Source organism: Parasteatoda tepidariorum, unplaced genomic scaffold (genome assembly GCF_043381705.1).
Source record: "Parasteatoda tepidariorum isolate YZ-2023 unplaced genomic scaffold, CAS_Ptep_4.0 HiC_scaffold_676, whole genome shotgun sequence".
In the NCBI taxonomy this organism is placed as follows: domain Eukaryota; kingdom Metazoa; phylum Arthropoda; class Arachnida; order Araneae; family Theridiidae; genus Parasteatoda; species Parasteatoda tepidariorum.
The window spans coordinates 60,213-73,216 of record NW_027261873.1 but is presented as its reverse complement, the minus strand read 5'-3'; the positions used below and the strand labels follow the sequence as shown (position 1 = coordinate 73,216).

Genomic DNA, 13,004 nt, shown 5'->3' with positions numbered 1-13,004 from the left:
TAAAAAATCAGTTGATAGCTCAAAAATCAATTTTCTTTCACAAGATTAAATTTTACATAGATCAAAATGAATGAAGAGAACAGTTACCGGATAGTACATGCAAAATTATTTGAGAGAATTCCTTTCCAAATAGGATTTTAGTAAAAACATTAATATCGATTTTATAAAAAATCCTGATGTGATTGGGAAAAATGAAGGTCATTTTCAAAATCAGCACATCAAATAACATATAAATCAACAATAACCTCTCTTGTATTTTTCAAAAAGTTCAATTTCGCAGGCTTGTGTTATTATTATAGATTAAAATTAGTACGCCCTTTCTTAAAAATCCTTAACCCATCAAAAAGTTAATAACTCTTTAGTAACTCTTCTTCTTGTTAAGTAATCTGCAGCGATACATGAAATTAACCGCGCATTTCCGTACTTTATGTGTTTATAACTCTTTGGTGTTCAATAATTACAGCCTGAAATACATATTAATAAAATACTTATCAATGACGAATCACTAGGGAGGAAGGTGAGATGAAAAAGGTTAAAAGCAGTTTTCTTGCCTAATGAAACTATCGTGCTTCTAGTTATCGCTCTTTAAGCCTGTTTAGTTTCCTTCGGCAATCAAACAGGTTTTTATGTTCTCAGTCCCACTCTCTTCAGTTGGGATTCGTCGGATATCGATAGCGTTTTTGTTTTTTCCCCAGATTAATTGTTAATTCACGACCTCTAATGTGTATACTTTTTTACAATCATCTTAAAGATTTATATTAACATCGGTCGTTACCAAACACCCTATATATTCTAGGGCAATTTAAAGAAATGATAAAACTGCTTAATTTCATGCTAATATGTTTCTGCTTTGAAAAAGTAATAAGATGAATCAAATCACGATTATTAAATCAAGGGCTAATAAAACGACCTTTTAATTTTCAAGATCACGTATGAGTCAACATTTGGTAATTAGTTGCCAATATTTGGTGGTTACTGTTAGGATTAAAGTAATAAAAATTGCGTATCGATAAATAAAGGCCCAACCAAACGACCTTTTAGCTTTCTATAACACGTATGAGTCAACGTTTAGAAATTAGTTACTCATGTTTCTTTTTATGAACAACGTGTAACTAATATCATATCAATTACGATATTCAGGGTTAATATCATATCAATTACGATATTCAGGGTTAATATCATGACAAATTAAAGTATCGCAAAATATAATTCATAAAAAATACGCCCTCTTATTAAAATGTTATTTTAATCGCATCACGTAAATCTTGCTCAACTTTCTACTATATCGTAATTTCATATGAACTCCACCCGTTTTAGTGAGGTTAACATAACACATTAGTAGGTTAGAGAACTCGGTGAAAATGACTAAGAAAAATTTGTTTTTTTAATAAATCTTAGACAGCAATTGCTTTAGAGTTAAAATATTATTTTTATTATGAAATTACTGTTAACGTAAAAGTAATTTCTGATGCGTATATTGCTTTTTAATCTTTAACAAATTGTTGAACTTTCGTGTAATAATAAAGGGTGTATACATTTTTGACGTCTTGTCAAAAATGAACTTAGAAAAAACATACAAATTTAGGGACGTCAATTAAAAATAGAAAAGCGAGAAAAAAAATAGAAATGGTATCGAAAAAAGGAAAATCATTAACTAGGAAATAGAGACTATTGACATCAAAACTTGTTCGATTGCTGAAAAAATTTGAAAGGCAGCTTATTCATAGAAACACCAAAAAATTTTATCTGTTTTTCAAACAGGTTTTGTTGTTTTGAATTTTCCGTTCCTCGGTATTAGATTTGTCAGTAGATTAGAGAGTATTTTTCCAATTTTGATGACGTTTTTGTTTTTTACATGCATAAATAGTAATTTGAGGCCGCTAATGTGTATGCTTATTGCCCTCGTTTTTAACAAGGAGTTCAGGAGTATACATTAAGGGCAGTATCACACTATTTTGATCATTTAAATCCGTGACAATGGTAAACAAGTATGTGAATGTTTCGAATATGCCATTGTTTTCGTAAATTTTTTTAAATGATTTCTAAATTTTAATAATTTAATGTTTTATTTATTATCAAATAATAAAAAAATGTATATGCATAATGGGTTTAAATTTAGCACTAATCAAAACTAGTAAAACTGCAATGGTTCAGTGGTTAAGGCTGTCAAAGTGAAGAACCGGGATTCAATCCCTAGTGACGGCGTGAAACATACCCAGCTTCAGATGGATGACTACCAGTTTGTCTACGAAGTAAAGGTGGCCTATGCTCAATCCTAACCACATAACCATAATCATGCCATTGGTAACGAAATTGTGAAGCTTTAGCATTTATGTTGCGGTAATGTTTCTTTTTAACCAGCATTAGTTAATAAAAATAAAAACTGAAGTAATAATTTAAAACTACTATTAAAATTAACATGTATAGCATGAAAATATAGTTTTTTTTCTCCTTCTTACATTAAAGTCGTAAAGAAATCTATTAATCTAATAAAAATATGAAAGGAGTTTATTTAATTTAAAAGTCTGGATATAGATAGTCTGGATATAGGCCTAAATATTAATCTATAATTATGTATACAAGTTTTTCAAGCATTCCAATTAAAATACACATTGTTCTGCAATCACTACTCTTAACATAAAAATTTTGGAACCTTGCCAAAAATGATGTAATTTACTCACTTCGAATCTATAACGTGCCATTGGCAATAAATTTTTTTTTAAAATCTGACTTATTTCAAACACGTTTCCAATAATTTCTATTGGTTAGATCTTTTAAAGAAGAAAAGAGCTGGGTAAACGATTGTCTCTAATAGAATTACAGTTTCGAGACAGGAGAAAATTGTTATTTTTTTTTACGTTAATCATCCCCCCAGGCAGCATCAGATATCCTCTTCTATTAAGGACATTTATTAAATTTTTTAATCGAAAAATAAAACAAATTCATTTAAATATGTGGTGGTTGGTTGTGTTCAGGGCAGGGGTGGATCCAGAAATTTTTCCTGGGAGGGGGTCATAGACTCAGATTCCCCCCTCCACAATTAATTTTTTAAAAATATTTCTGAAAAAAAAAAAAAAAAAAAAAANCGCTTCAACATTATTAATGTTTACAATGAAACTATGACGAATTTCGTTTTAATCTTTTGGATTATGATTCTTGAAACAGTGAAGAACATAATTAGATGGGGGGGGGGAAATCGATTTTTCCGACCTTCCTAGGTGTGTATGCCCTCTTAAATAATTTTTAAAATATTTTATTTCTTTTGTAAACTATTAAAAAAATTATTATTTTTATTTTATTTTTCAATTTACGCATTTCATAGGGTCATGAACTCATGACCCCCCTTCGCTGGATCCCCCACTAGTTCATGAGAATAATTGATAAAGTTTATATTAATTTACATTTAAAATATTAAGTATAAAGAACAGTAATATAAATGAGTACAGCGTGTGTGTGTCGTGCAACAGAGACAGTTAGGATTCTTCTGACGAATGAGAAGTTAGAGTTAAAATTACTGATCATAACTGTCGCGGTTACGATTTAGTTGAGTCGCCGCAAATATTTTTAAAAAAAATTATGTTGAACTCTAAAGATGCCCCTTTGTTGGAGACTTCCTGCCTTCCATTAGAAAAATCCTAGCATCTCCCTCTATTTTAATTATTATTTTTCTTACTGTATTCTAAATGCATGACTTTTGTTTAGAGATCGCTGAAATAGATCTTTAAAATATATTGCCACATAGATCTTCAATATGAAATATATTGCTTAAAATGCAAATATATATAGTTTTAAAAGTTAGCAGAATAGAATTAGCTCTTAACTGCTTATCAGAATAACTATTATAGTAAAAACTATGTGTATAACAGGGTGCTTAGCGTTTTTAAAAAGTGCTCTTTTTCGATTTTCGTTTTTTAAAAGCCCTTAAAAGGTGCTTTTTTCATATTTATTTTTTATAGGTATTTTTAAAGTGCTTAGTTTTCCCTTTTTCAAAATTAGTTTTTTTCCTTTACTATGTTGATTTTCATCTCGAATTATACAAAAAGACACAGTTCACATTGTTCTATTCAACGTTTTCACAATTAATTCAACCCCTATCTATTTTGGCGTATTGTCAGTCCGTAGCGAATGAAAACGCCATTCGTTTTACATGATTCAAAATTTTATGATTTTGGACAATTGTCAAAAACAATGCAAAAAGTTTTTTTTTTGACATGACGGTTAAAACAAGATAAAACCGCCAATTGTCAAAAACTTTTCAGCTCTGCCTGATTATGATATTTTTTTAAAGTGCTTAAAAATATTTTTTGAGAGCTCGAAAAGTGCTTAAAAGGTGCTTATTTTTTGTTGAATAATTTGGCTACTGAGCCTGTCTAAGAATGTGATAAATATGTATTTTTGGTATTGAATTTTATATTGGTATCACATATCCATTGTAGCCAAACTTCAGAACGGTTGCAGCTGTAGTTATACAAATGGTGCCTATGTATAATAAAGTGGCTGTGCGCTAAAAGATGCGATTGCTTACAACAGCCCCACCTGGTGAAATATTGCAGTGTTAGCATTCCTATCACGAAAGCGTTACAATAAGGGAGGAAATAATCTATAAAGTGTATTGATTTTAAAAGAATATACACTTTGTAAACATCAACGCATTAAAAAAAGAAAATGCATATTTATGTTTCACACTTTAAACAATGGGACGTAATGAGACGATCTAGGGGAAAATGTCTAGTTAACTAACAGACTCATTTATTTCTAATGAATAACGCAAAAAGAAGTTTTAGACATCGAAAATAAAGGTTTGTCGCAAAATTGAGCGTTTATTTTTGAAAGTGGTAGGTCCATTTGAAGCTAAAGAACCTGTTGTTTATTTATTCTCTTACGATTTTAATAATCACAGCTGCATTTTGATGTTTCATCAAATTATAGTGTTAAAAACATCATCCAAATAGATTAATCTTTATCAAAGACTAACCCTTAGAAAATGGAGAGAAAAAAATAATTTGAAAAAATGGACTTATTCCGCTTTTAAAAATAATGACACATTTATTTTTCTGTTTGAAAATAACTATAATGTAATAAATCTAATAAATAATAATATAGAAAATGTTGTTCATTGTTTTAAAAGTTCTTTACTTACTTACTTATCCTCTACGTGCCTTGGGCACTTAAGGCCTCTAGCATATCCCTCCAACGCCTCCTGTCTTTAGCAATAGATCTTGCTTCCTCCCAGCCAGATATTCCACATTCTTTTAATTCGCCCAAAAACATGCGCTGGATGGTAAGTCTGGGTCTTCCTCTTGTTCTCTTACCATCAGGGGCCCATGTAAGCGCAACAGATGAAATTTTTTCTTTGGGCATTCTAAGGATATGTCCGAGCCAGCTCCATCTTCGTTTAAAAGTTCTTTGTTAGCATTAAATTCAACAAGGTATGTATTTGTGTTAAATCAATCTAAGACTTTTTAATTCAATTTTATCTCCAATATCTCATTTCGTTTTTGAGATAGAAATGTTAACTCCAAGTTTTTTCAGCATTTAGATATAGAGCTTTGCACATTACCTCTTTGTTATGTATAGTCACTTTACAATACATAGACACCACTTTTGCTTCAGTAAGTACCTTGCATATTACTTAAAATTAATTAAATATTATATTTTAACAGAATGTAAATTTCATTTAACACTTAAAACTGCTTAGCATACCAAATTAGCATTTGAAATTGTAAAACAATCTTCAACTATATTATCATTACTTTTTTTAGGAGAGTCCCACATCCTTATATAATTCAGTCAGCAATCCAGGTAGTATCAATGATTTCACATTGTATTCAACACCATCTTTGCCAAATATATCATTGGGGACACCTCCTGTACCTACATCTGCTGTAAGTTTATTTTGGAACTGTTATAGGAAAATATATTTTGTTCTAAAAAAATACTTAGAATTTTATCTTTCTCTTGCTTGCGAATTATTTATTTCTCCTATGTTAAAAATGCTGCCGGAAAAAAAATTTCCCTTTTTGTTTGACATTTTAAACTCAATGCTTTTATAAATATCTTATGAAATCTAGCTTCAGTCACAATTTTGAAAGTTCTTGTGTTTTAGAAGAATAAATCGATAATTAAAAGTATGAAGCATTTTTTTAACATTGAATTATTATATATTACCAAGTTTTACTTTGGCACAAATTTTACTGTTTGAATGCTTGAATACACAACTTTTAAGTGAAGGAATTTCAAGCTTTTGATATTTAAAAATTCTCAATATACGAAGTTTTCCATGATCCTCTTAATAAGCATTTTTAGAATTGCTTTCCTAAAATGAAGTTCAAAAAATTGCATACATTACCGGATGCTAATTAATATATAAACTAGAAATAAAAACACTATATAACAAATCACTATTGAGAGCATTGAAACCTGTTTGATTGCCAGCGGAAACAGTGGATTTGAAAAAAAAGTTTTTCGGCCTGCTTTCTTCAGTAGTAATTCGATGATTTCAATTTTTGCAACATCCTTTGCATTTGTAGACATAAATAATTATGCCTCTTAAATAAATTGGGGCTCATATTTTTAATGTAATGCTTCCTTCAAATATCTGTGACGTGCATTCTAGTACAGGTTACATTTATTATGTCAAAATGATATCTTATTGTTTAAGCGTTTAGAAATGAAATGAAATAATCAATGATTCTTATTAGAATTTATGTTGCAATCCTTATTCTTCTTTTATTCTTGGAAATTCTGAGCAAGTGAAGCAACTTCTCCTAAAAAAGAAATTATCTAAATCTTAAATTTCTTTACTGACTTTTATATAGAAATGCCATTTTTAATGCATCGAAAAATGAACGGAAAAATAATATACACCAATACTTATAGCGTACCCTCTAAGTTCTTTAGGCGCTAAGTTGTAAACACCCTCATTACTTGACCCTTTGCTTACGGTAAACTACGTTGTACCATCGCATGTGGTCCACATGTTGTACCAGCGGTAAGCAAAGGGTTAAAGAGGTCAAGAGTACACAGTTCTTGTTCATTTCTGTAAAACTCTCACTTTAGGCATATGTATCTTCGGCTAAGGGCAATGGTGAATTAAATTTTAAGTTAATTTAAATAATTAGCTTTCTTTCAATTTTATTTTAAAGCAACTTCTCTTTTTATCATATTCTATACTGAATCTTGAATATTTTTTATCGACTCTACAGGAAATTGGTAAAAGTGCTGTACCAGCTGGTTCTGAAGTACAGGAAAGAGATATTTCCACCATAAGACTAGGAATGCCTCTTGCATCAAATGTCTTACAGTCTTTAACATATTACCCAGCATTACCGGGTATACTCTCTAATTCTTAAAAATCTAGTTGTCCAAGTAGCAATTATTCATGCAATTTTTTTAAACGTAATAAATTTTTAATTTTATGTCAAATTGAAAAGATATCAGCTTCAAACTATTGCTTTGTTTTACAATAACTTTGATTCTTTGTTAACATAAAGGCAAAAATACTTCGTTGAAATCGATATATAGTATATGTTTAAATTATAATAAATATATTAATGTACGTGAAAATTTCTATATTTCTTTTAATTTTTTTTGTTGAATTTAATCTGTTTATAATTCTCGCATAAATAAAAATACATTAATAAATTTAATTTATTATTTATAAATGCTTTAATATACAGCATGTTACAAAATGTGACTCACAAATTCATAGGGGTGATATTAGATATGAAAAGGATAAAAACGTAACGCAGAACAAGGGATTACCAGCCACGTTAAGAGGGAAATGGGATTTTACAGTCTACAACGACATAAAAACGATTCTCGAATGTACATGGAGATGACACCTATGCACAAGCCAGATTACACAGGTAAGTTTGTATAATCACTGGATTAAATATAACTTTAGTTCATGGTTCATAGCGTTTTTAAAAAGACCTTAAAAGTGCTTATTTTCGTTTTTTAAAAGCCCTTACTTAATTTTCACTTTTCGAAAATGAGATTTTTTTTACCTTGCCGAGTTTCGCTGTGTATCATGCAAAAGTGTGGTTTTCACGTTGTTCTATTCAGCGTTTTCACAATTAACTCAACCACAATCCATTTCCCATAACGTATAATAGCGCCAAACATGTTTGATGAAATACTTGGGACTGACTACTGAGTTGGGTTTGATGAGATTCTTGCACTCCCAAATGCAAATCAGCTGCAAGATATTCTCAATTTCAGGCTTTATTTTACGCCCTCTGAAAAGTTCTTTGTCAGTAACTAGTAATTTTATCATGATCATATAAAGTCTTTGAAATTTATTTTGCATTTTGTTAATGTAATAGTGCTTAAACTTTTTTTGAATGCTTAAAAAGTACTTTAAAGGTGCTTATTTTTTGTTGAGATATTTTAATGAACTGGAATGTATTTCAATCTGTTAGTTTCATAAGTTTATTAAACAATCTACCTCAATTTCAATTCTAGAACCATTCAAAGACCTCTTGGGAGAACACAGTCAGCTCCACTACCTCTTGATCATCCAATGCTACAATCACAAGCCATACTTTTATCACCTCAACAAAATGAACAATATGCTCGAGAAAAGAGACTCTGTGAGCAGCAGCAACATAATCTACTCAAACAAGTAAGAGGTCTTCTGATTGATTTAATTTGCAACTTCAAGAATTAAAATATTTTTTGTCTAAAACTTTTGTACATTCCGTATCAGTTTTTTTTATTTTTAGTTCCAAAATAAATACTTTTGGAACTTTTTAAAATTGATCTTCTTTTTCTAAGTAGGATCTAACTTGAATTTATAAAATATATACTAATATTAACAGGTTATGGAATATCAAGAAAGAAAAAAAATGCTTTTGATGCTTTTCTTTTCTTCAAAATAGTTAAATTTTTAAGAGTGTAGTTTTTATGTCGTTATCCCTCTCTAAATAAAGAAATCATTTCTAAATTATTTCTGTTCCAAACTTAGATTAGTCATCCGTCCTCATCACGCTGTTGCTATTCAGTCTCAATTACACAATATTTCTCTGTATACACTCAACTGCTAATGACAACGCAGGAGCTATGTATGATCTTAATGTAACTGTCATGGCCTGCGATCAAAATCCAGTTAACTTAATACAGCTCTCCAGTCTATACACAAAACAGCAATGAATCAACTAGTGGTATTGTTCATCGATTCTATCACAGATAAAATTCTGGTGAAGGGGTAATGTAGTGTGTCTGCCACTACAATTATTTAATTCCAGTTCACTAGTATATAAGACATGTTAACTCAATTCTACGTTGGGACACCTTTTCATGGATGAAAGTTGACATTGTCGATAACATTTGTCTTTATGTAGCATATATCTATGTAAAAATGTTATAATGATTTAAAATTCTTCTCCATACAGAACACATTGGTATATAAAGAATGGGAATATTTTGTACGTAGTCTGTCACCTCAATTACAATTTCCAAGGGGCCAAATGATTTTAAACTTGCAAATTTTTTTCAAAAAACATGTAGAGGTTAGTTACAAGCGATACCCTTTGAGTTGGTCCCCCTTTCTGCTTTTTTTTTCAGTTTTTTTTGGGCCACTACTTGAAAATTGTCAAGACTTGGCGATTTTTCTTCCATTGATCACGATACAGAAATCTTTCCCAAAAAATTATTGATAAATACTCTAGATGCAAAACCTGCTGCTTTTAATACAAAGCATGAAGAATATAGCTGCTGTATTAAAAAATTTTGTAAAAAGTTTAGAAATGAGAGCATATTCCTATTGAAGCTAATTGATAGGTTTTATTCATAATTTTTCCGGTTTCACAACTAGATGACTTCAATGTTTATATTATTTAACTTCATGAATTGAAAACATATTAAAAAAACTTTATAATTAAAGAAATACATACTTCAATATATATGTGTAAAAAAGCTGACTTTAGTTGATCATTTATAGGTACCTACATCAGGCATCATTTGGGAAGGCCTCTGTCTCGAACATTATCAAGTCCTCTTGTTGCTCTTAGTCCGATTGGAAGACCTCAGGAAACGCAAGCTCATTCTCCTCATACATTTACAACAGGTACAAACCTCTTTCTTCAAAGAATAACTTTATAAAAATTATATTAAAAACATTCCGGCTACTGCAGAGTAATACTTAAAAGAAAGAAAAACAAGCTATTGAAATCAGATGAATTATTAGCGAATTAGATCAAGGATGGATTAAAATTATAAAAAACCTTGGTTATTTAAGATTGAAGCTGAAAGCTGGTTATTAATGAAGGGCAAGTACATTCCAGTAACTCTATTTAAACTGGCTTTTGATGATTTTAATCCCACCTTCATTCTGATTGAATTTGTAAATGATTTGATAACAAATTTGTTTTTAATCATTTAAGTATTTATTTGCGACCCCTTATTGTTTAAAGTTTTAGCTCTGTTTTTAAAAAAAAAAATACTAAATTTAACTTTTTAACAGGTGTTTTGTACGACAGTTTAATGTTAAAACATCAATGTGTTTGTGGTAACAATGCTCATCATCCTGAACATGGTGGTCGCCTACAAAGTACATGGGCAAGGTTACAGGAAGCCAGTCTTCTTAATAGATGCGAGGTAAGAGCAATTTCGAATATTAAAGAAATCTCATTTATATAAAACAAATAAATACATAATTTTTATTTTTGTCCATTAACATTTTCATAATCTTACAATGCCACATTTTTATACTTATGCAATTATTTAATGATTCGATGCAAAATTAAATGGTGCAACAAATACAGATAACCAAATCCCATGGCTCAAAATAGTCAAAAGATCTCAACTTAATTTTTTGTCAAGTTCACAATATTTGCATTTATTTTCATTTGGTGTTTTTAATAGCCTTTGTCTATACTAAACAAATCTTATCATTGCCAAAAATACAAAAGTAAACTCATTGGATATCTAATCAATCAAATTAGCTCAAGAGAAAATTCTAGTATAGATAAAAATATAAGAAAAGTGTTACCTAAGGAGAATCCACAAATATTAGGAGGTAATATATTAAGAAAGACAAAATGTTCTGTGATAGAACTCAAATTGACTGAGTGTCATAAAAAATAGACTCCTATGAACAAAATACTGGTCAGATTTAAAAAATTGCCTTTATTGAAGAGTTTTGTATTTGGATATTTTTTATTGCATTCTAATTATTACAGTTAACCATATTTTAATTCCTCAAAAGTATCCTTATGACTTAGTATATGGAAACAAATAGAAAAGTATTAACTTAATAAATAGAAAAATATTAACAAATGTATGCCATTTTAGGGAGGGGCAAATGTAATTATTCATTTTTTTTTAATATATATTTTTTTAATGCTTCCGAAAACAGTTTTACTTTTGCAAGATGCTGAAGAACTTAAGCTTTTTTAGCAACTTCGATGAAAAATATACTAAAGCATTCTTGAACGAAATTTGATAGCTATATTTTAAAATATGTTATTTTTATATGTCTAAAATCTTATATCTCGCTATATGATACATAAACTGTAATGTTAATTTCTTATAATTATAAGCTAATTATTAAATTACTGCAATAACCAGTCATTTATAAATAGCATTTTCCTTTGCCTAAATGAAATAGAATTGTTGAGGTATGTAATCATATAAATTTTTAATTATTTCAAAAAAGGATGTTGTTATGATTTAAAGAAGACTGGAATGAAAGATCATTAGAACTACAGAGGTTATAAGTTTAACAAGCTTATATTAAAAGAATTCAATCACATTGTAAATTTATGAAAGTAGGCAAAATATGGGCAATTACATGTAATTAAATTTCTGTAATACTTAATGACATATATTCTAATTGTAAATATTTTATGTCATAAAATAAATTCATATTCATTCTCAATGTTTAAAAACTTTTAAATTATAACTTTGTTTTATTCTTTCCAGTGATTCAGATCCAGGAAAGAAACCCTAGAAGAAATCCAGTCTTGTCATAGGTATGCTTTGAAAAAACTTTTAATGTGCATTTTTATAACTTATATTAAATCTTAAATTTACAGTTTATTAAAATATTACATTTTCTTTTTGTTTGCTTGTTTAGTGAATCATATACTCTCTTATTTGAGGCCAATCCTTTGAATCGATCGAAACTTGATGCCAGCAAATTAGGTATTAAAATGGTTTTTGTTTTGATAACAGTTTTATGATTATTCATTCATACAAAGATTGAAAAAATTTTTTACGTTATATTAAGACTAGATTACAGTATATGGTGAACACAGAATATGGTGGTACAGAAACTAAACAGTTCATTGTTGTAAATACTTTTTTTTATCAGTTTTTAAATTTCATTGAGATATACATTAAGTTTAAATTTTAAAATAAAAAGAACCAAATCATCCAATTCTTTTGTCTGTTTCAAGCAATTTCTTGTTCATATTTAATTTTAATTAACTTAACAAGATAAAAAATTGAATGAAAGATAATCATGAAGTTGGAACTTTATTATTTAAGCACTGTTTTACTTCTCTAATAACATTCTGTATCGGCAAACTATATGAGTTTGAAATATAAATCTTTTCTTTTTTTAATAAAGAACTACTTAACTTCTAACTGCATTGAAATACATTTCTCAGTTTAAATAGGTATAAAATTAAAGATTTTTAATTTAAGAAACTGAATAATATAATTATTTTATTTAATTGAAATTATTGTTTGTAACCCTTTTAATTTAAAATGGAAATTTTAAAAAAATGTTTAAAATCTAATTTTAATGTAATTTGAAACTTTTCTTTTACTTCAAATGACTTTTATAAGTTTATAATTTAATGATAATAGTAATTAAAAATAAAAGTTTAATATTTAATCAATTGCAGCTGATCTTCCAATGAAGAATTTTGTGATGTTCCCTTGTGGTGGCATTGGTGTAGATTCTGACACAACTTGAAATGATCTACGCACAGCAAGTCCTGCAAGAATGGCTACTGGATGTGTTGTTGAATTGGCCATGAAAGTAGCAACAGATG

At 29.0% G+C, this 13,004-nt stretch overlaps 1 protein-coding gene and 1 long non-coding RNA gene across 5 annotated transcripts; one reads left to right on the top strand and one right to left on the bottom strand.

Moving 5' to 3' along the window:
• The first annotated feature begins 5,649 nt into the window (after window positions 1–5,649).
• On the top strand, window positions 5,650–12,147 carry LOC122271685 (uncharacterized). Of its 4 annotated transcripts, XM_071176970.1 has the most exons (8): window positions 5,663–5,885; window positions 7,206–7,332; window positions 7,712–7,868; window positions 8,467–8,626; window positions 9,944–10,069; window positions 10,466–10,599; window positions 11,926–11,975; window positions 12,080–12,147. In XM_071176970.1, exons 3-5 carry the CDS (start codon window positions 7,784–7,786, stop codon window positions 10,011–10,013), a joined length of 315 nt encoding a protein of 104 aa, XP_071033071.1. In that variant the 5' UTR covers window positions 5,663–5,885; window positions 7,206–7,332; window positions 7,712–7,783; the 3' UTR covers window positions 10,014–10,069; window positions 10,466–10,599; window positions 11,926–11,975; window positions 12,080–12,147. The 4 variants fall into 4 exon arrangements, with proteins under 4 accessions (XP_071033070.1, XP_071033074.1, XP_071033071.1 ...); XM_071176973.1 differs by lacking the exon at window positions 9,944–10,069 and having other exon boundaries at window positions 5,654–5,885; XM_071176971.1 differs by lacking the exon at window positions 7,206–7,332 and having other exon boundaries at window positions 5,664–5,885.
• Window positions 6,555–7,211, bottom strand: LOC122271686 (uncharacterized). The gene is made up of 2 exons (XR_006226553.2): window positions 6,885–7,211; window positions 6,555–6,767 (listed from the first exon to the last, which is right to left on the bottom strand). It is a non-coding gene; the product is annotated as an uncharacterized lncRNA (long non-coding RNA).
• Window positions 12,148–13,004: the final 857 nt, after the last annotated feature.